The following is a 24,072-nucleotide window of genomic DNA, read 5'->3' on the forward strand; positions in this document are numbered from 1 at the left end:
ACAGACCTTCCTATTCTTAACTCTCTTCTATGTTCTCTTTTTGTCTGTCCAGTTTAGCAGATATATCTCTCTCTTCACTCTCTTTTCAATGTCCTAAGCTTTCTTGGCCCTCAGTCCTTTTTTCACATCCTTTGGGCAAAAAGCATTGATGACTGTTTACCTTCTTTGTGCAACGCTTCTAAGCACAGCTGAAGAATATCCCATTACTGGGCAGTCCTCTGCCAGGTGAGTCCTAACTTCAGCTGGGCTGGCAGTACTACTGGTGAGCAGTTCTACTTACTGTTTATTTTACTAGTTTCCTCTAACCCAAGCCCTTACTCTGTATCCTCACTTTCAGTACATCATCCCTCTTTTGACATCACAAATAAATAGAAGTCATTAGTCTGGAACTATCTAACTTTTAACTTTCCACCACCATATCTATAAACCTGTTTTGGCACTTTTTAAAAATTCTGCTACAATGGATAAAGCGACTTAAAGCCAGTACTTTCTCCTGGGCTTTGACTTTCTCAGTACTAGTGTAGTCAGAAAAGTTACACCATTGGTTATTCTTTCTTTGTTAGGCATCTTTAACTTCTCCTTCTCTGCTGGATTCTAGCCATCAGCATTTAGGCATATTTTAACCTCTCTAGCTTTTAAACCAACCAACAAACCAATACACTTAGTCTCAATATTTCCCTGTAAATAATATCCCTCTCCCCTTTGTTAAAACCAAAAGGTGGGTAGAATCACTGCCTCTTGGCTCACTGTTTATCTATTCCCCTATTTCAGTTTGGCTTTCTAACTTATCCATTTAGATGAATACTTGTTGAGAACCCATTGTGTGAGACCAACTTACTGTAAAATGGCAGGTACAAGAGACTGATAAAAGGCCAGTGTGACTGGAGCACAGAACATAAGAGGAGGATGGTGGCAAGATGAAATTGGAGAAGTACCTAAAGATCTGCCCGTGTATAGTCTCATAAGTCAAGTTAGGGGGTTTTGCTTTTATTCTAAAACCCTTTCAAATATATATGTGTATGAGAGGAGGAATAGGTGTATCCGTTTTTCTTTTGAAAAAGATGATTGACTGCTCTATGGTGAATGAATTAGCTCTCAGAGTAGATGCTGGCAGACCAAACAGGAAGTTGTTACAGTAGCACAGTGAGATGGTCCTTTGGACTAAGGTGATAGCAGCAACAGCAATATCAATAAAGAAAAGATGATATATTCAAGAGATTTAGGAGGTAAGATCAACAGGACTTAGTGATGGTAACGATATGTGGTTGTGATGACTAAATTAGAAAACCAAATTAAGATAACTTAAAACAGAACCTGATAATGAGTAAGCTCTCAATAAATGTTGGCTATTTTTGCTGTTGTTGTGATGATGGTGGTTGATTGGATGCTGAGGGGTTCTGTACAAGATGTCATTTATGACCTCCAGCGTTCTGAAATGTATAACTAGATGGATGATGACACAGTTCTCTGAGAGAGGAGATACTGGAAATGGATCAAGGCTTTGAGGAAAGGATTATAGTTTGTGTTTTAGATAGTTTAGTTTGCAGTGCCCCTGAGACATTAAAGTATCTGATGAGTTGATAGGTCTGGAGAGCTGTGAGTTAAAAGTATAAATTTTTGAGTTATCTGCATATAGAAGATAAACTTCATTGAAGCTGTGGAGAGTTAGGAATCTAGGATAAAGGCTGGGTAGGGAATGAGCCTGTAAAGAAGACAAAAAAGTAATGGCCAGAAGAGTAGGAGGAAAATGAGAGTTTTGAGAATCGGAGAAGAAATTGTTTCAGAAGGGAGATGACAAATTTTGAAGCCTAAGAGAAGTCACAGTAAGATTAGCGATAGAAATGTTCAGAGGATGTAGCAACAAAGAGGGGTTTATTGACTGTGATGAGAGTTGTTTTGATGGGGAGATTGATGGAAGTCAGATTAGTGTGAGTAGGATATGAGAAAATTGAGACAGTTCATTTGAGATTTGGCCCTGAAGGGAGTGAGGGAATCAAATAAAGGCTTTTAAAATGGAAGATGTATGTGTGTTTAAAAACTAGTAGGAAGAATTCATTTGAAATGGTGAGGTTTAATATATGTGAAACACAATGGGTGATTGATAGATGATTCCTGAGATGAAGTCCAAAGTAAAGGTGAGTAATCTCCTATGGGAGGAGGATGGTTCCTCTTCCATAGGAGAGGGTTGGTAGGTACATAGGTGGGTGTGTTTGGAATCAAGAGAATGAAGGAGTTCCTGTCTAGAGGCTTTTGTTTTCTCTGAAAAGTAGGAGATGAGATCATCTGCTAAAATGAAGGAGGAAGAAGATGAAGCTGGAGGTTGAGGAAAGTTGTTTTTGTGAAGAACAGAAATGGTATGATGGCTGGCAGTGTGGTTTTGTTTTGTGGCTGTTTCGGCCGCACCGCGTGGTGTGTGGGATCTTAGTTACCCGCCCAACCAGGGATCAAACCCATACCTCCTGTAGGAGTCCTAACCACTGGACCGCCAGCAAATTCCCAATATCTCAGTCGTCGTTGTCTATTTTTTTTTTTTTTTTTTTTTGCCACACCGCACAGCCTGTGGGATCTTAGTTCCCTGACCAGGGATTGACAGCAGTATTTTTTGAGGTTAATTATCATGAACTTATAATGAATATTTATCCTTAACTTGGCCTTCAAAACCCTGTCATAAAGGTTCTATGACTCGCTTCCCTTCCTACTTATGCTTCAGTTCTTTATTTTTTTTTTTTATTTTTTAAGACTTTTTCATGTGGACCATTTTTAAAGTCTTTATTGAATTTGTTACAGTACTGCTTCTGTTTTATGTTTATGGGGTTTTTTTGGCCCCGAGGCATGTGGGATCTTAGCTTCCCCGACCAGGGATTGAACCCTCACCCTCTGCATTGGAAGGCAAAGTCTTAACCCCCAGGGAAGTCCCTCGGTTCTTACTTTAAAAGCCACTTCTTCCCTGAATGCCCTAGATTATGTCAAGCCTCTCTGTTACATATGCTTTTACAGCACTCTGTTCCTTTCTTTCATGCATTTATCAGCTCTATAAAGGCAATAAACACTATTTAGTTTAATGCGTGTCTTTGCTACTAGGCTCTAAGCTCCATGAGGGCAGGGACTGTGTTTGGCTTGTTCAGCTGTATTGCCAACATCTACCACAAAGGCGCTCAAATATTTGTCAATACAATAGTTGATATCATATGTATGGTTGATAACACCTAGAGGATGAGTGGACAGAGGATCTGGGTAGCATCAACATTTTAAAGGATAGGAAGAAAAGTGCATTGGAGGTTAAGGTGAGGGAGGAAGAAAGACAGCAGGGAATGATGTCATTGAAACCAAGATTAAGTTACAAAGGAGAGCCAGTCGGGAGTATCCAATGCTATAGGGAGGTCAAAAAAGAGAGTGTCCAGTGGATTTGAAAATTGGTGGTTTTAGCAAGTAAAGTTTTAATGGAATGGTGGGGGATAAAAGCAAATTTTAGAGGACCAAGCTGGGACAGAGTAGGGAGTACATGGAGAGGAAACTGCCCCCTTTGTGGCCCAGGCTTTCCCAGATGGGATCAATGTTCTGCTAAACTCTATAGTATCTAGTGTGTACTGTCATCATGACACCATATGTGTGTTGAATAAATGAGTACAGAAGCACATCTTAAGAGAGACATGATTGTATTAAAATTACCTTCTGAGAAGAAGGGGGTCAGTCAAGATTTGGGAGATGCAAGAACCAGGGTAGCCCCAAAAGCCTCTGGCCTTTTTCTAGGACACTGCTTTCATTGCACGTCAGCTCTGACTACTTGCAGTCTGTTTCTCTTTCAGAATTTCAGATCTTGGAGAGAGAGGATCTGATAGGCATAGTTTGGGTTAAATGTTAATCCTGTGAATAAATTATCCTAAGCAGAATAGGGCCATATAGCACAAACATGATCTTGAAAGGCCCATGTATTGAGGCCATTTCCTGAGAAGGAGGAATTGTAAGTCAGGTGGCTACTCCAGTTGGCATCTACTACAAAGATTCATATTAGGGAAATCACTGATAAATTTTTTAGTACATAATAATATAGCATATAATTTAGTTACATTCTGTTGAGCTGTCAAAAAATGTGGTTGATTAACGTTTAAGAGAGACACTCTTAAGAATATGCCATCTTAAAGATGTTTTTAAAAAAATGAATATGCCATCTTATTTCAGGTTAGCTTACTGGAAAATGGTGTGCCAGGATTAAATGAGTTCTGTCTTAGACCTTCTCTTTGAGTTGCAATTAAATTGAATCACAGGGCTTCCCTGGTGGCGCAGTGGTTGAGAATCCGCCTGCTGATGCAGGGGACATGGGTTCGTGCCCCGGTCTGGGAAGATCCCACATGCCGCGGAGCGGCTAGGCCCGTGAGCCATGGCCGCTGAGCCTGCGCGTCCGGAGCCTGTGCTCCGCAACAGGAGAGGCCACAACAGTGAGAGGCCTGCGTACTGCAAAAAAAAAAAAAAAGAATCACAATTTAATATTACACTGTAAGCTGTTACTGTGAAAAATTATTTTAAATTGGTTTTGTGTCTTCTATAAAACTTCTTTTAGCAATTTTGCCTTTAGTCACTCATTGCTTTAGGAAGCATTATGCTATAGTGGAAATAACATGGATATTGGATTCAAACAGATTTCTGGTTTTGAATTCTGCTCTGTCTTCTTACTAATTGTGTGACATCGAGCAGGTCGATTCTTAAGCCTTTTATGTTCTTATGTGCACAATGATCATAATATCATACTAAACCTACATTACTGATGTTGGGACTAGTGAGAGAAAGAATGTGAAAACTTGATAAATTATTCAGTGTTACACAGATATTGTTGGTATTGTTATCATCACAGTGAATCTGCTGGGATTCTTGGTTACCAGAAACAGAAACCATTCTGTCTTAAGTAAAAGTAATTTATTGCAAGGGTATCGGGAACTTACACCCTTCGCTGTAGGCTGGAAGATGAGCAGTCCTGGCAAACAAGCCCAGGGATTCTTTGGTAGCTAGGCTGCAGAAACCCTGGAGTCAAGGTTGCAATGCAGGAACAGTCTTGATGACTTGCTGGTGCCACCATAAAGACATCCCGTCGTCCCCCACACACCGCCCCATCTTTCTGTCATTCACCCAAGATTCAGAATCCTGGAGATAGGTATCTAATTGGTTGGCCTTAGATTGTTTGCCAGATTAGGGCTCTGCTAAGGAGTGAATAGAAGAATTATCTGACTTACTGGTTCCATAACGAGAGGCAGGCTCTGAGAATTGCCCTCTCCCCAAGATAGTTCATAATGAGGATTTTTTTCCAGAAATGAGAGTTTGGGGTTCTAGGAGGCAGGGGAAATTGGATGCTAGATTGCCGGAATCCACAAATATGCACTATGACCTATACCTTAGGTTGTCCAATGCAAACATGCATGCTCTTTTTCTGTCCTATAATTTAAAAAATATATGTATATATACATCACCAATTAAATTTTTTCACTTACCATATCTAACTCCAGGATCACTTGGTGATATCCATTCCTTCTATAGGCATTTTAAGACCCTAAGGGTATATGTAATAATAGATTCTTTATATGATCGTGGAGGGGAAAGGAAACTAGTTAAAACCTAGGTATATATAAAAGCAAAGATGAAAATAAAAGTAGAAGCCACATTCACTGTTTATTATTTTTTCATTGTTGTATTTGTGACTTCTTCCTTCACTGGCTATTCCTCTTCTTTGTCTTTAGCCAACCGCTTAAGGTTCTTTATCTGATGGTGTGACCTGGTCTTTTATTCCTAGGTATCTTGAACCTTTGGTCTTGCCTGTGTAGGGTTACTTTAGTCTTACATTAACATTTACCACTGCAGTTGGCAGTACTAGTGTTGGGTCTGGGATTTGATTTTATGCTACTTAAAAGCTGATTAGTTAGCCTGTTGCTGTGTAATGGATGCTGGCAGAAGACATGAGACTCCTAGGTCAGACAACAGACTTGATTGTTCACAGCACAGCATCACCAGCATCAGTTCCCCTTGCCCCACAAGTACTATGAGGGTGACATGGTGGGACCCAGATGGATCTAACATTTAGGGTTTGTGTTGCAGCTAAGGAATAAACAGTAAGGAATCTGCCACTTTTATAGCAAATGATAGGCAAACTTGCTGTTTATCCTGGAGAGGAGACATTATCTCACCCTTATGGTCGCTTTCTGCCAACAAAACCCTGAGAAATGATGGCCTGGGTAAAAAGTGGTAGAGCCTTGCATTCTTGGCATGTCTAGGAAGATATGCAGGAACTCGAGACCCATAGAGAACTGTCTCTCCCAACAACCAGGAAGTATCCAAGGGGGTCCCCCGAGTTCCAGTCGTCTTCTGTCCTGTGGAGGAAGAGCAACAACTTTTTTCTTGATGGCCAGGGTTAGGCGCCTACCCAAATGTAATAACTTTTTACCCAGTGGCATGAGCAGGCCAAAATGGCCAGGTCACAGTCTTAACTGTCAATTCTGTGGAAATGTTGTTATATCGCTTGATTAAATGATTCTTCTTTTGGGTCCCCAAATCTCTAAACTGCTAGCAGAACCCACCTCCAGAAAGACTAATTGCTGAGGTCAGAAACAAAATTTTTGTAAATGAATCCTTAAGCCTATTAGTGAGGGGAGCCTCTTCCATGCCTTGGTTGCCAGGCTAGTTCTGGCTAGAACCCATTCTATCTACACAAATTAAGTGAAATCCACTTAATTTGTGTAGATAGAATGAAAATGGATTGAAAATGGATTCAGCTGCTTAAAGAAAAAGGTTTGAAAACCACTGATCTGAGGCTTTTCCCTGAAAAGAGAATAAACTGTGTGTGTCTTTCTGTGTCTGAGCGGTGTTGAGAACAGAGGATTTGCAGGGGTGGTCTTAAGCAAAGCCTCATCTTCCAACTTTATTTTACTAGAGAAGCACTGCATATGGGGGATTGCCAGGTAGTTGCCCATCTGTCATTAGGGTGTTCTATTCTGTCTCAGTTGGCTATTGATATTTACATAAACTCCCTGAGTTGAGAATCTCAGAGAGCTGAATGGTAGAATTCAGGCACCAGATCCCCTCACAAAAGTTGGCTGGACAAAGTACTGTGAGTTCGAATTCCCAGGTTTGCTTTGTCTTTTAGTTGTTCTGTTTTCTTACTGGGACAGGGAGTGCTTGGTTCTATCTTAAATGCTGACAAGGCAGCCTCTATCAATGGCTGTTCCTTTCTGTAGCCTCTGAAGAACAGTTGAAGAGGTTATTTAAATTTTTACTCCAGAAAGCTCTGGAATGGGTCGATACCTCTTCAGTTAACTCTAGACCGGAAGGTCATTTCCATTGCTCATCTCAAATTTTTCTCAGCCAAGATGCCATTCATAGCTCTCCTCGGATTGTCTGCAGTGAACCGAATGACAGCACTCCATCTAATTCCATACTAGCAACAGAAAATCCCCCCAATTTGTCTGTTATGAACCCTCTTATTATTAAATTCCCACATCTATAATCTCCCTGTAAATTAAAATTAAAGCAATTGAAAGGCAAAAGTCTGCTCTCCCTGGTTTCTTAAACTGCGCAGTCTCAGCCAGAAGGCGTTCACTTAAAGTGTTTGGGTCAAGTCAGGGTAACTTCTTCAGCAGCTTCAGCGTAGGCTGTCTTCCATTGGAATAGATTAAGTTAGTTTAGCACCTCCAAAGCTGAACATCTCCAATTTCAAGGTAGTTTGTGTCACATGTTTTCAGTATGTCAAAGGGTCTCTGGGACTTTTAAGATTAGCATAGTGTCACCCCCACCCCTACAAACCTGAAAAGATACAAGCACATCTCCTCTCTCTACAATAAATAGTGCAGATGTTGACACATTATTATACAGTCCTAACCCACCTTATTGTTCCCAGCCAAAAACAGATAGAAACTTTGTTTCTGGAGGAACAGGGTTTTCAAAGTAAGAAAATCTTGGCTTTTGGTTTTGACAGATTGCCAGTCTGTGTCAGCTCTCTGTAATTGATAGACCCTAAGACTAAACTCAGCTGGGAGGAATCACTTATCAAGCGGCTAATAGGGACACTATGTTTACTGGATAGGGAAGGAATTTCACATGTGCATAATAATGTTTCATTGGCATATGATACATTGTTTTTCATGGGGAAAATGTTAGGTATTTGCCAGGGGGATTTCTCAGCTGCTCAGTCTCTTAGAGTTTCTTTTTTCCCCTTTTTGTCCATCCTGCATGTTTAAAGATTAATTTTCATTTCCTTTTTGAACCCTGTGTTCCTGGCTACTCAGTGCAGAAATGATTGTGTTTTGTCTAGTGACAAACTCTTCCCTCCCTTTTGGGAGGAGAGTGATCCACATTTGTAACAGGCAGTTGTGCAGAGCACAGTTTGTGGCCTTGAATTCTCTACAGTTCTAATCCTCCTGGGTGTTCTGCACCTTTGTGTCCTCATTAGAAGCCTCACCTCCTGTGAAATTCCTTATATATATACATATACATGTATATATTTAAAATATATTGAAGTATAGTTAATTTACAATGTTGTGTTAGTTTCAAGTGTACAGCAAAGTGATTCAGTTTCTTTATATACATTAATCCTATCTCTTGGAAGAGGCTTTTCTTTTTTCCCCTCCATTTTGTCTCAGCTGGAGTGTGACCTTTAACACATTCCTCTAAGGCCTGTGGCCCTTTACAGTGTGCTCCTCAGAACCTTGCCTTTCTTCATTTTTTGTTTTCCAGGCCTTGGAAACTTGGTGGTAGCAGACACATTCCTTTCTGTTACCTATTTGTGTCAAAATGGGCTGTGTCTTTGTGTCTGTTCCTTCCAGACAGCCCCAGCTGAGTTATTAACCTGTTTTTAAGTTGAATACTTTCCTATCCCGTAGAGCTGACATTGTTTAGATCAAATGCCTCTTTTCCTTTTCTTTTTGGGCCCAGATGTTTTGCTAACCTACTTCTACTAGTGCCTTTCAAAGTCTATAGATTTTGCCATGGTGGAAAATAAGAGGTCTGTGTGTTCAGGATTACTGCCAACCCTTACCACCCTCAGTAAGGTAATTTTAATTATGGGGAAGCCCAGCATCTAACTTAGGTCTGGACTATGTCTGAATTATTTGGCTTCCCTTAGGGTGACCTAGTACTGTCCCTTAGTCTTATCTCCACAGACTTCCCGTTTACGTTGCACTAGAGCATATACTGTTCCTGTCTTCCCACCAGATCACCTTGCAGATTATTTAACAATGCATGAAATCCTCTATTGCTGCTCTTCCTTTTCCCTTTTTAAATCAACCTGAACTTACTGTAATCACCTACTATAATTGTCCCAGGCTTTTGAGGGCAGTCCTTTAATTATGTGTTTGATTTCTTACCTTTAGCTTTAAAAGAAATCTTATTTAAAAATTCCAGGATCAAGCTTCTTTCTGAGAGAAACGATTTAGTCTGCTCCTGAATTCTTTCTTCCTTCATTATATCTCTTTGGTCCATATTGCTTTTGTATAAATTACAATAAAAATAACTTTTTTTTGTTTCCTAATTTTGTCTTTTAAAGAACAGTTATACCAAAGTTTATCTCCTTTCCCTTTCAAAGCTGTTTGGCCTAGCTTGTCATACGTTTCCCTTAAGGAAGGAAGTCCCCTTTTCCTTTATTAATCTAGGTGTGTTCCTTTGTTTTTCTTTAACTTTCCCACTTGCCTTATCGTGATTATACATGTGTTTAAGCCCAGTGCTGTTTTTCTTGCTTTTCTGAACAAAGATGATTTCTAAAGAGGCCTTTTAAATTTTTTCTCTTAACCTTTGGGTTTATTATGGCTTTGTTGAGACTTTTCTAGTATCTCAATCCAACATGATGATTTACCCTATATAATAAGGGTTCCATTTTCGTTTATCCTTTCAGTGATTTAAATCCACCACCCAACTATAGTTGAATCTACAGTCTACCCAGGGATTTGTACCCAGGGTCAACTTGAAATCACGCTGGGAGGGACTGATTGCAGAACCTTGTTGACAAGCTACATAAATCCAAAGGTTAGTCATTCCTCAGTCCTCTCCTTGGGATACAATAAAGAATAGAATTTGGGACAGCTGCTTGCATGCCTCCTACTAACGCCAGCACATATTGTTAAAAGCTAGAACCTCATGCAATGCTGTGGAGCTTTCAGGAACCTAAAGTGCCTTTTACGGTCCTGTCTGGCAAATACATAAAGAGAGCAAAAGGTTATTCCACTAATGCATGCCTAAAATGCTTGCCTGTTTTGAGGTCTTTCCAAACCAAAGGACTCTTCCCTCAAAAGTGTCTAATCCTTGCAAACACTAAAGTAGCACCAAAGTTTCTGTTTGCCTCTGTTTGAGTGTCTATGCATATGGATTTGAGGGGCCCTCTTTTTCTTCTGGTTCTACGTATTTGAGAAGTAGAGGTAGGAGACAGATAAATTAATGATGACGACAGACTAGTGAACATGGCGTTGAGTTGAGCATAAAATGGGCTTCCTCTTCTTTTTTCCCCTTATCTAAAAACTTACCCAGTCTGAGGCAGAGCAGCTGAGGAATGGGAACAGTCCTCTCCTGCCATAGATGGGGGCAGGCCTCCCAATGAGTTATGTTCTACTTTGGGGGCAGCTTAACGGAGTGAGCCAGGAGGCCTGGCTCTGTGTGGTCAGTGACCTCTGTCTGCCATGTTCTTGCTCATCCTGGAGTCACTCTGCGACAAGCGACAGTTGGAGAAAAGGACGGAAACTTCCTTCCCAGTACTTACCTTCCCCAGAGGAGGAGAGAGTACTTCATGACAGAGAAATCTGTTGTTTCTCAAATTGATATGTTATCCCATTTTTTCAATTATCAAATCTCTCACCACATTTTTTAAATTAAACTTTTTTTTAGAGCAGTTTTAGGTTTAACAGAAAAATTGAGCAGAAAGTGCTGTTTTCATTTACCCCCTTTGCCCCTCCCCCTGGCCCCAGTTTCCCCTATTAGTAACATCTTGTCTAAGTGTGGGGCATTTGTTACAATGGATGAGCCATTGTTACATTATTGGTTCACTCTTTGTGTTGTACATTCTGTGGGTTTTGACCAATGTATAATGACATATATCCACTGTTAAGAGTCTCATACAAAATAATTTCAGTGCCTTAAACATTGCCTGTGCTCCACCTTCTCACCACATATGTGAAATGGTATCTTTATCGTTTGCCAAATGCCCATTAATGTGGATCCCTCACATTTCTTAGGTTTATTTCTCAACATTTAATTATTTTGTTGCTGCTATGACTGGGATTTTTATTTCTCTCATTTGTGTGTTTTTCTAATGGCATATTACTCACATCTAATTGCTTTTTCTTGTTTATCTTATTTGTCTAGCCACCTTACTAACTTTTCATATTAGTTCTACAAGTGTTAAATTAATTTATCTTTATTTCCTTAGTGATATGGCTAAAATTTCCAGAACAGTGTGACAGGGTGTGTGTGTGTGTGTGTGTGTGTATATTTCAAACTTGAATGAGAATGTCTCTCCTGCTTCACTAGTTTGCTGTTGATTCTGATGAATGACCTTCAACATACAGACACATCATTTTCTTTATTAAAGAATCTCAGGAAATGAATTTTTAATTTTATCAAACACCCTTTTGCCCATATATTGAAGTTTTTCTTTTTTTTTTTTTCGTTTCTGGCCAAGCCTCACGGCATGCAGGATCTTAGTTCCCTGACCAGGGATCGAACCTGTGCCCCCTGCAATGGAAGTACAGAGTCCTAACCACTGGACCACCAGGGAATTCCGTGAAGTCCTTCTACATGAAAATTTTCTCTTTTAACCTGTCAGTATGATGAATTACACTTATAGAATTATCATTCTTGAACCCTTCTTGCATTCCTAGAGCAATCCCCTGCTGGATTCAGTTTGCAGATAGTTGACAGATCTGTAAATGAGACACCTAAAGGAGGAAAAAGTCCAAAGAAAATGTGACCAAAACAGCAACCGACAGTTTAAAAAAAAAAAAAAAATGAAGACAGCAAGGAAACATAATAAATAGTATTTAAAAAGATGGCATATGTAAGATGAAACATAAGTTACCAATAATAAATAGGAGGGATTCAACTAAACCCTACTAAAAATAATCCTTAGATGGTGAGAACTTCAGACTAAGTTATACAAAAATCTATGCTGTTTATAAGAGGCTAAAGATTCAAAAGCTGAAAATAATAAATACAAAGATATAATTTTGGGAGGACATAGAGAAATTGCAAGGTTTTTTGGTTTGTTTAATCCAGTGAAGATGTATTGTTCAAAAGGTAGTTTTGATTGTTTTGTTTCTCTTCCATTCACCTAGGACTTGTTACCTTTCATTCTCCAGATTACCTGAATCTCTGTCTCTTCCCATTTCTGTCTTTGCATACACCTCTTCCCCAGAGGATTGATAGCAGGAGGGACCTCTCCCTTTAGGTCGGTCTCATTTCTTGTTACATAGGACCTATTAATCTGTTGTAGTCCAGTCAAATAAATGCACCATTTGGATATAAAAGATTGCCCTCATTTCACCTCCTCCTACTCGCCACACACAACGTTAATATCTGGCTAGAGATTAATCTTAGACTAAGACTAAATTGTACAAAGATCTCTCTGATTTCTCTAACTTCCTTCAGTGCCTGTAAATTCACTACACTAACATTCCCCATTCCTGAGTATGCCTTGGAAAGGTTTTTTTGCTACATTTCAGTTTAGCTTTACATTTTCTGGAACTTCCCATTAGCAGCCATAGGTCCCTCCCCTATCTCATTTGCTTTCTATTCTGTCAGTATTCTTTCTTCCTCTCCCTCCTTTTTTCCTTCCTGCCCTCCCTCCCTTCTCCCTTTCTCTTTCTTTATCATCAGCAACTTGATCAGCTTGTTTTGATAGTAACCAAATAGTTGGCTTGGTATTGCTACCTGGTATTTTTGGGTGTGGCAAAATCACCTGAGAGCTGTGCCTATTCTGTACCCCCTCCCCAAATAAAAGGAAATAAAAATTTAAGACACTGTTGGAATAACAGTAGCTTTAACTATAATCTGCATATAATTTCTAAGCAATAGTCTATAGGCCTTATAAAAAAATATTTAAGTAAGCTGTAAGAGTGAAATGTTCATCCCTTAGCCCATTAATTGGGACCCATTTCTTTTCTCATTCTAAGCATTACCATCTTATTTGGGTTTTTTATTCATGAAGTAATAAAGTAGGAAATAGCAGTGATTTATCTATCAGAAACTATATTAGTAGTTTCAGTAAAATACTTAAAATTTGGAAAATGCCATATCCTCTGAGCTCTTGAGCCATTATTTAGTTTTGTGAGTGAAATTACTCTGAAAATATTATTTACCTCATATTCCCAGTGCCTAAGAGGGTGCTTTACAAAATTTTTTCTGAGCCCAAGCTGTACATTATCTTTAACTTCATTGAAAAATTGAAATTTTATTTGATAAAAAGGACATTTCTTTTTCCTTGAAATTCATCTTTAAGGGTTCCAGAAAATCTTAAATTTTTTCCTTAATGTACCCCATTTTTCCAACATTTTAAGTGTATAATCTAGATCTGCCTTCTTTCAGTAACCTAGAGCGACACATTTTGGCCTAGGTCAGAAATCACAATTTAAAAGTGGCTGCTATCCAGGTCCCATCAGAAGTGCATTTTAGGGAAATGTTATTTAAGGAAAGAGTGCTGAATGGACATTTGGTTCATCCACTCTGTATATTCTGAGTTGTTTCTGTTGCAGGTTAGATCTATGAAGGCAACTTTCTTGGAAAATGCAGTGTGCACCTGCATGTTATCAAGGACAGTTTTTAAAAAGCAGATTGTTATACTTGAAAAACCATCAGGGCCATTGCCATTAGGTCATTTAATGTCCCCATGAAATCTCACCATGAGAAATATCTTAGAATTTGTGTCAGAAAAAAAAATTTGGCTTCCCCCAAAGATTAGTAGACTACTTGTTTTCTGATTATAAAGATCTTTTTTTTTTTTTTCTGACTGTTGGGAAGCTAAGTGCCAAATTTTGTTACAGCAAACTCATGACAGCAACTCTGTAAGTCCTTCCTAAATAGGTTTTACATTAAAAACAAAATCTGTGCTGGAAAAAGACTGGATTTAAATACAAAATAGAGATAAAGCATTTGGCAAGCGCCTGTTTTATATCTTTGCTAAGCCATGCCCATTGAACCCCTTTTAATTTTATTTATTTCTCTCTTGATTAGAAAACATTGTGTGATGTGATCCTTATGGTCCAGGAAAGAAAGATACCTGCTCATCGTGTTGTCCTTGCTGCAGCGAGTCATTTTTTTAACTTAATGTTCACAAGTAAGTATCTTAAGATAAAACATAATATTTTTTCTATGAGAATTAGGTGGGGTCTAATTGAAAATATGCCGTTTTTCCCAGTTTTAAAAGCACTTAAGTTAAGGCCACAGAACAGTGAAGAGATTGAAGAGGGGTCATGGTGATGATTGATCAAAGGAAAACTGTCCTTTCGCTAGCCCTAAAGGCCTGAAGTCTTTATTAATGGAGATAGAGCTTCTGCTTGAATACCGGGTTTTTTTCTTAACCTCCGGTGGAAAGGCAAAGGAGCAGATAAGTCTTATGGCATTTTATCTAGCAAGTTAAACTAAATAAAAATGAAATATAACATATTATGCTAGAAAGAACCCTAGTTTGGAGTTGAGAATTGGGTCCAAGTCCTGGTTCTACTTAGTACTGCTTGTGAGCTTGATCAGGTTATATAATATATCTGCCTCAAGTTTTCTCTTTAGTGCTCTGGCTACCTGCCAGGGTCTTGGGGAAGAATGAGAGCTTTGCTGGTGAAAGTTGACTATATATATAATTGTCATTGTTCTTGTAGGTTTGTTCCAGCTACATCAGAGGCATTTTGCCCATAACAATTTAAGAGAATGCTACCAAATTAATTTAGGAGTTGAGGAAATATTAAATGCAGTTTTACGTCTCTCTGTTCACTTGGGCTTTTATTTTTTAGAAGTACACTAATTCAGTAATTTCTTAAATTATTTTAAGGCACATGTCAAGTATGGAGAATTAATTTGCATTTATTATAGGAATGTGTTGGGCTTTCTGAGGTATTTTCTTTCGGAGAGGTCTCTGTCCTGTTATTTTTCTCCAACATTTAACACAGCCTAGAATGATCGGGTTCTTCAGTTAAACTCAGGGTAGTACTCATGCCATTTATGTTTCTTCTCTTTGTATTAGCTAACATGCTTGAATCAAAGTCCTTTGAAGTGGAACTCAAAGATGCTGAACCGGACATTATTGAACAACTTGTGGAATTCGCTTATACCGCTAGGTAAGTTAAGGATCATTTCTGTTGTGGAGGAGTAAGGTCAGGATCTGCCATGACAAAGCATTGTTGTAACAAATTGGTGTGCTCCAGTGTTCAGAATGAAAAACTACATGGGCTGTAGGGGCGGGGTTTGAGGATCCTATGCCTTACTAATTCAAGGGCTGAAAAGTTTAATTTTTTGTTTAATTTCAGGGGCTAGAAGGATACATTCTATGGTAGCATTATTTAATAATAAATTGTAGAAAATTAACATTCACTTTAACTTACTTACAGAATTTCTGTGAATAGCAACAATGTTCAGTCTTTGTTAGATGCAGCAAACCAGTACCAGATTGAACCTGTGAAGAAAATGTGTGTTGATTTTTTGAAAGAACAAGTTGATGCTTCAAATTGTCTTGGTAAGAAATGAGATTCGTATTTTTTTAAAAAACAAAAAACACCATTAATGTGTATTTTAATAAAGAAAAAAAGCATGGTTATAAGTGTCCTCATTTAATCTTTTTTTACCCTCATTTAATCAATGTTGTCCACTACAAAATTTTCTAGTAATATGTTTTATTTTATTTATTTATTTATTTTTAACATCTTTATTGGAGTGTAATTGCTTTATAATGTTGTGTTAGTCTCTGCTGTATAACAAAGTGAATCAGCTATATGTATACATATATCCCCATATCTCCTCCCTCTTGCATCTCCCTCCCACCCTCCCTATCCCACCGCTATAGGTGGTCACCTAGTAATATATTTTAAGAGGAGGTTAGGGAGGTACATATTAACCTGGGCAGAAACAAGCCATAAAATACCGTATCAACATTTTCCAAAATAAAAAATAGCCTCAGTAATGAGTTTTTGTGTGTTTAGGGAAAGTTACTTCAGATATGACAGAATGATTCAGTATTAAAAAACCAAACATAATATACTATACTAACATGCTATAGGAAAAAAAATACTTAAAATCATAGCAACAGATACTGAAGGCACTTTTGTGTTTTCAGTACCCATTCCTAATGTTTAAAAAAGACTCTTAAACTAGAAATAAAATACCTAAGTTAACCTATATGTGTCTGAAACCTAAAGCTAATATTCTTTGCATGGAAACATGCTACCGTTCAGCTTCGTGCTGAAGATTTCCACCAATGTAGTCAATCAAAAAAAATAAATAAGGTAACAATAAAAGTTTCCTCATCAGGCATAATCATAACAGTAGTTTGTTGGCTGATTTAAAATTTCATTAATGCAGCGAGTGGTTAAACAAGATTATATCTGCCGTAAAGGTGTTATTTTAGTGTAACATAAAAATATACCAATCTGCCAATCTTTGACTGTAAGACCAAGTCTATGATTTGAATTCTGATCCATTGTCTGTCTTACCTAAATCACATCAATAATATATTATCTATGATTTTTTATTTTTAGTTTCCTTAAAACAAATTGATAACTGAGCAAGACAGTCTTATTACCGAATCCCTCTAGAATTTTGCAGTGTTTTCCCAGATTTTATAAGTTGTCCTGGTCATGCTTAATTTGAGCTGTTTTCACGTCTGTTGTAAACCTTAGAATTAGTTTTCATAGAAGCAACTGCTTTCTTTTTACATTCATATTTTATTGATCTGCATGATAGTTAATTGAGTTGCATAATTACAACAGATTCAACTGCCAAAAATTAGTTAAACAAATACTGGTTCTTGGTGAAAATATCACTTCCCTGGTGGGAACAGAAATGTTCAGATGTAGCAGACTGAGCACATAGCATGCCATGGCATTGGTCAGTACATTTAGAAAATGGCAAATAGTCTGACAAGTCACTAGCAGGCTTCAGTTATGAGAACCTTTATGGTTATAAATATGAAAGTGTCAAAGCCATCTGAAGACAACATGAAGTTGAAACATGGAAAATCAAAGCTAATAAACTAAGAAAAATTTAACTGATGACTTTGAATGGAGGCCTGCCACAAGATCATATACAGTAATCAGTGGTTTTATTTAGCAGAGGTTGGCAAACTTCCTATAAGGGCCAAATAGCAAATATTTTAGGCTTTGTGGGTCACGTGTCACGTGTGGTCCTTGTTGCTCCTCTTCCTACTTCTCCCTCTCCTGCTTCTCTCCTTCCCCTTCCCCCTTTTCTCCCCCACTCCCCCTTTTTTCACAACCCTTCAAAAATATGAAAAACGTTCTTAGCTGCTGACCCTACAGCTAGATGTGGGCTGGATATGGCTCATGGACAGTATTTTGCAGACTCCTGATACAGAACATAAATAATCAATTAGGGGGGATCTTCCCTCCTAAAGAGAAAATAAAATAGCTGAATGGAAAATATATGGGGTTTCTATGAAGAAAACTGTTAATTACATTGAAGATCATTAAAAAATGTAAGTGGCGGGCTTTCCTGGTGGCGCAGTGGTTGAGAGTCTGCCTGCCAATGCAGGGGACGTGGGTTCATGCCCCGGTCCGGGAAGATCCCACATGCCGCGGAGCGGCTGGGCCCGTGAGCCATGGCCTCTGAGCCTCCGCCTCCGAAGCGTGTGCTCCACAACAGGAGAGGCCACAACAGTGAGAGGCCTACATACCGCAAAAAAAAAAAAAAAAAAAAAAAAAAAAATGTAAGTGGAGATCTATGTCATGTTCCTAAGTAGAACTCCATGTTGCAGAACAGGCAACTGTCCCTAATGTAATCCAAAAATTCAGCAATCCTAATTGAAGTCATATCAGGATTTTTTAAAAGTAGAATGTTATAAGCTTATTTTAAATTTATTTGCAACAGAAAATGTTATACCAGTAGCCAAGAAAAGTTTGAAAAAACACTGAAGGGGGCCTGTCCTACAAAGTAGCAAATTCAGCCACACATAAGAGAGTATATTGGCATAACAATAGACAAATCAGTGGAAAAGAAAAGGATCCAGATTTATGAAATTTATTGTCTCATTTTCCTAGAGTCATACTTAATCTTTAATGTATATTTGTTTGTTTTTTAAGGTATTCATTTTTTATTCATTTATTTTCTTTCTGTGTTCAGGTATAAGTGTGCTAGCAGAGTGTCTAGACTGTCCTGAATTGAAAGCAACCGCAGATGACTTTATTCATCAGCATTTTACTGAAGTTTATAAAACTGATGAATTTCTACAACTTGATGTCAAGCGAGTTACACATCTCCTCAACCAGGACACTCTGACTGTGAGGGCAGAGGATCAGGTGACTAAATCGGCTTCTCACATTTTTCTTAGTAAAAATGTCCCGATGGATTTCTTATGCTTCATTTTTGGATACATGACAAAGAAAAGAATCATATTAGGAGAGAATGTGTTCTTTACACTAATTCCAAATTCTGTTTCGTAGGAAAAATAAGTTTTGGGTGCTTGTAGGGGCTGGCTCTTTGAGAGACAGGCCACTTGTAGAGATGCTGTTGGGTAGGTAACACAATGCCTCCCCCAAAGTTGTCCACATCCTAATCCTTGGAATCTGTGAATGTGTTACCTTACATAGCAGTTGAGACTCAGCAGATGTGGTTAAGGGTCATGAGAGGAGGAGATTATTGGGTGGGTCCAGTGTAATCACAAGGGTGCTTAAATATGGAAGAGGGACAGAAGAGTCAGTGTCAGAGTGATGTGATATGAATTAGACTTGGTTGGCCATTGCTGGCTTTGAAAATAGAGGAAGGGCCGCAAGCCAAGGAATGCAGATGGCTGCTAGATGTTAGAAAAAGCAAGGAAATGGTTTCTCCTCTAGGCCTTCAGGCAGCCCTGCTGACACCTTGATTTTTGCCCGTTTTGGACTCTGACCTCCAGAACTGTCAGATAAACAGTCAGAGGTGTAAGCTGGGTACAGGTATTGGGAACTGGATGGGGTAACACTTTGATATGCAGACATTCACTTAAACCCTGTTTTCAGTTCCCCATCCTTCTCTGTATTTTAAGTCAATAAGTTTGTGATAATGTGTTATAGCAGCAATAGGAAACTAATAGAGGTACAGTAAGATTGCATGCTTTGAGTTACTTTTGTTCTAGAGATAAAAGGTTTACACTGAGCCGTATTCTTTCTCCCAGTCTTCATGGCCCAGAGTATTAGTTTGCAAGTTGACAGGTTGGACCCGGAGAACCTGAGTAGACATAAAGAAAAAACTCAGTTATATGAGCAAAATTGACTGACTTATATATAGTATAGAAAGGGAAGAGTAAGTAATTTTAGACTGAAGAAACCTGACAAACTTGATGAACGCTACCTACAGGTTAATATCATCAGTGATATCATGTACTCTTGTGTAATGAGGATGGCATGTTACCTCTGTGTCTTCCTCCCAAAAAAACTATAACCCCAGCCTAATCATGAGAAAAACATCAGACAAACCCAGACTGAGGGACAGTCTGTAAAATACCTTATCAGAACTCAGAGCTGTCAAAAAGTCCTCAAAAACAAGGAGGGTCTGAGAAACGGTCATAGTCTAGAAGAGCCTAAGGTGACATAACCACTAAATGTAATGTCGTATCTTTTATGGGATTGTGGAACAGAAAAAGAACATTAGACAAAAACTAAAGGATTTTTTTTTTTAAGTTTGGACCGTAGTTAATAATAATGTATCAGTATTGGTTCATTAGTTATGATAAGAGTTCATACTAATGTACTATTTTAACAACTGAGTGCAGGGTGTATGGGAACTCTGCACTATCTTTGCAACTTTTCTGTAAATCAAGAAGTATTCCAATAATTAGTTTACTTAAAAAAACAGACCAATTCCCATAAAAAATTAACTGTCTCAGACTTAGGGCTTATTAACACCAACCCAAAATAACTAATGTAACTAACTCAAATGTGTGTGGTAGATGTGTATGTATATGAAATAATGGGTTTGTTTTCAGTATATTTAAACTAGTGATTTTTAAATCCAATTATGTTAATAAACTTGGGCTTGTTTGGTACAGTTAAATGAATGCTACCATATTATTTTGGAAAGCAATTCTTATGTAAATATCCTGTAATTTATTTTTTTTTATATAGGATTTTTATATCATAAAGTTTCCAGAAAGTAAATAAGTCTGTCAATTCATAATTCAGGAATAAAATCATAGATGACCTTCATATCTCTTGGGGTAGAAGGCCTCTGAGGAAATTAACCTGTTTTCCTGGTACCATATGAACATATATTGAAACTACCATTGACCAATAGATTTTTTTTTTAGTGGAAGTGTACATCATATCTCCTTCCAAAAAGCAAGCTGTATTTTGTTTAAAAACAATTATAGATTCAACATCCTACCTGTCATTACATTATGTAGTAGTAATTAGTTCTAAAAAACATATTACCTAGAAGAATTACTAGAGCATTGTGTAAACTGTTCTAAAGTACAGATGGTGTTTGGGGATGAAAGCAAATATCTGAATAAAATATTAGGAATAAGAAGTTGTGTCTTCATGAGACTCTCCCCCTTCAATGTGAGAGTAAACATAGGTAATTGGAAGTGCTGCTGCCTTCTAAGAACTTTACTATGCTGTTTTTCTCCCCTTAGGTTTATGATGCTGCAGTCAGGTGGTTGAAATATGATGAACCTAACCGCCAGCCATTTATGGTTGACATCCTTGCTAAAGTCAGGTTTCCTCTTATATCAAAGAATTTCTTAAGTAAAACAGTACAAGCTGAACCACTTATTCAAGACAATCCTGAATGCCTTAAGATGGTGATAAGTAAGTTGCCTTAATATCCATTTATAACTTATCGTGTAGCCAGTTTCTCATGGGCTTAAAACCCTTCAGAATGGATCAGACTCGGTAGCCAGGGAGAAACACTCAAGACTTTGCCCTTCTGGATAATTAATCTATTGGGGTTCTCAACTGTCTATCTGGAGGGAACTTAGCCTCAGCCCTTATTTTAAAGGAACATGTGTGATAGAAGTTTAAAAATTACTTATGCTTTGTCTCCTTTTGTGTACCGTAACTTTCATTCACTTTGTTTTTTGCGTTTCCTTTTTAAAATAATTTAGCCAAGTAGTGTACTGTGATCACATTTTCTTTCTTAAAGAAAAAGGTTTGTTTGTTGCACGTGGAGCACATTTTTTGCCACATTTTTTTTTTCATTTACTTAATTTTTCTTGACTTGCAGGCTAAGTTCCAAACCCTCTGTAAAATGCCTCTTAATAAAATTGTCTGTACAATTAAACAATCTGTTGCTTTTATTTTTTGGAAACACATTTGAGCCTTCCTTCTGCCTATTCCAGTATGGAGTGTTTGCCCTTTAGGCTTAAGGCACAGTTCTTGTCCTGGGACTTCCCTTTTCTGGGATGTTCTTTCACTCCTTTCCTAAGTTAGATTCACTATTTTCCTCAACCCCAGGTCTTCACCTTTCTTAATTCTGTTTGATTGAACATATCCTTAAAAGGTTCCTGAGGAAGAATATATGATCAATAAATATATGGAGATTTGACAAATCTCATATCTTTATTTTATCATAAAATGTTGAAGGATAGTTAAACTGGGTATAGAATTATGTTGAAAATCATAGGCATTCTCCATTATTTCCTAGCTTTCATTGTTGCTTTTGAGAAATCTGATGCCAGTTTATTTATTTATTCTTCCTTGTAAGCATTTAAAATCTTTTTTTTTTCCTTTTTTTAAGTTATCATATTGGGCATTCTCTATCTTTTCAGCCACAGATTTCTCAGTTCTTTATTATTGATATTGCGATTCTTTAGGCATTGAGTCTCTAATCTTAAGTCTCTCTTGTTATCCATCTTTGCCTCTTTGTTCTGTCTTCTTGGAGGTAGGCTTAATTTTTCCTTCAACACTTTTTTTTTTGCTGCACCGTGTGGCATGCAGGATTGTAGTTCCCTGACAAGGGATCGAACCTGTGCCGCCTGCAGTGGAATTTCAGAGTCTTGACCACTGGACCACCAGGGAAGTCCCATTAAATACAGTTATTTTATATTCTGTGTTTGATAATACCAATATCTGAAGTCTTTGAAGACCAGATGCTGCTGTTTTTTCATTGACTTATTCCTGGTGGCTTAATTTTTTTGTGTTTTATAATTTTGGATTGTGAGCTTATATATATATATATATATTTTTTTTTTTTTTTTTTTTTTTTTTTTTTTTTTAGTTATTTATTTGGCTGCTTCGGGTCTTCCTTGCGGCGTGCAGGATCTTTAGTTGCAGCATGTGGGATCTAGTTCCCTGACCAGGGATTGAACCCGGGCTCCCTGCATTGGGAGTGCAAAGTCTTAGCCACTGCACCACCAGGGAAGTCCCATGAGCTTATATTTGATCGATCTTAATCTCCAGAAATATTGGGAGGTGTGGTTTGTATTCCTCCAGGTTTTCCCTGTTTTCCTTAAGAGGAGAATAGTGTTTGCTTTTGCCGAGTGCCCTGGGCTACAACAATCCAGGACTACTTTGAATTTTTCTCAGCTTATGGGTTTCTAGACTTGTAGACAGGTAAATTCAAACCTCAAACCTGTATGAGCTGTCATTATAAATTCTCAAAAGAGGGAGGGAGACTTTACCTCTGCCTGGAGGTGAAATTGAAATAGGCAGATTACTATTTTTCCTTTTTGCCATTAGACAGTTTTCTTAGCTTATCTTCATTAAAAGTATAACCAATACAAGTGATCCAGCTTTAAATAGAGCTCTCAGTTCCAACACTTGTGCAAATCCAAGACCTAATCTTATTTCCCTCATACAGCCAATAATATCAATTTCTAGGTTTCCAGTATTATCGAAAGCTCTCAGAGTAGCTCCAGGGTCTCTTAACGCTCACTATTCTGGTGTTTAGTTCGCTCTCCATTTTTGGCCCTCTGATCTTAGCTATGCACTTAAAAGAATGTTTTATTCTTTCCAGCATTATAGTAATTTTGTAGCAGAAAGTTATTTCTGAAAGTCTCAACTGTCATACTGCTGTAAGTGGAAGTTCAGCTTGTTCTTTAAACAGGCCTGAAATGTGTAGTGTATGACTGTGATATGCTGAGATAAGTATGCTTCTGCTACCTCTACCAGGCTCTTGAGTTCCCATTCATCTTAAACCAAAAACCACATGGACAGTATCCACACATGGGATAGCAGTAGAGGTTTCAGTTAATATGTAATGAGCAAGAAAGCCTCTCCTAGAAGGTATTTCGAAACCTACTATGAAACCTTAAGTTGTTTTTGACATTCATTTGCACATTTCATTTAAGGTATAGCTGGTTTCAGACACAAAATTAAGGAAGGAAATAAAAGAGAAATGAGAACTTTTATTCCTGCCTAAGATACCCTTCTCAGGAGTGGCAATAAATTTGAGTGCCCTGATTATTAAATAGTATCACTTGACCGTTAATTTGGAAGTAAAGTAAAATTTCTGTCAAACTTATCACATAGCTACTACTTAATAATATTGTTGTGGTTTTAGGTAAGTTGACCCAATACTGTCCCCTAGTTTGGAAAAGTATTACAATATATCCATACAATGGAATGGTCTATATTTACTAAAAATATGAATATCTAATAATATAAAAATTTTTCATGAGTGGCAAAAGCATAAGACAGTGCATGGTATAATACCTTTTGGTTACAGTTATGGTGTCAAGGGAAAAAAGAAGAAGGTATGAATCAAGGATATATCCTTGTGAATATCTACATTTAAGGGGTGGTAGAAAAAGAACCAGGAAAGGAGAGTTCACCAAGCTACTTGAACCACAGGCTGGTATCTTTTTTTTTTTAACATCTTTATTGGAGTATAATTGCTTTACAATGGTGTGTTAGTTTCTGCTTTATAACAAAGTGAATCAGCTATACATATACATATATCTCCATATCTCCTCCCTCTTGCGTCTCC

At 37.9% G+C, this 24,072-nt stretch overlaps 1 protein-coding gene and 1 non-coding gene across 6 annotated transcripts in view; one reads left to right on the forward strand and one right to left on the reverse strand.

Moving 5' to 3' along the window:
- The window catches only part of KLHL7 (kelch like family member 7), a 58,498-nt gene that overhangs the window by 4,989 nt on the left and 29,437 nt on the right, over nt 1-24,072 (forward strand). For 2 of the 5 annotated variants that reach the window (XM_007116339.4, XM_007116340.4), the window contains exons 2-7: nt 9,866-9,996; nt 14,188-14,290; nt 15,191-15,284; nt 15,555-15,679; nt 18,295-18,470; nt 20,780-20,954. In XM_007116339.4, coding sequence (XP_007116401.1) covers nt 14,212-14,290; nt 15,191-15,284; nt 15,555-15,679; nt 18,295-18,470; nt 20,780-20,954 — 649 coding nt within the window. In that variant the 5' untranslated portion in view covers nt 9,866-9,996; nt 14,188-14,211. Of the gene's footprint in view, nt 1-9,865; nt 9,997-11,641; nt 11,781-14,187; nt 14,291-15,190; nt 15,285-15,554; nt 15,680-18,294; nt 18,471-20,779; nt 20,955-24,072 lie in introns of all 5 variants that reach the window. The other 3 variants (XM_007116338.4, XM_055085046.1, XM_055085045.1) reach the window with 2 other exon arrangements.
- Nucleotides 11,665-11,737, reverse strand: TRNAG-UCC (transfer RNA glycine (anticodon UCC)). Its single transcript has one exon. It is a non-coding gene; the product is annotated as a tRNA-Gly (tRNA).

Source organism: Physeter macrocephalus, chromosome 5 (assembly GCF_002837175.3).
Source record: "Physeter macrocephalus isolate SW-GA chromosome 5, ASM283717v5, whole genome shotgun sequence".
Classification (NCBI taxonomy): Eukaryota; Metazoa; Chordata; class Mammalia; order Artiodactyla; family Physeteridae; genus Physeter; species Physeter macrocephalus.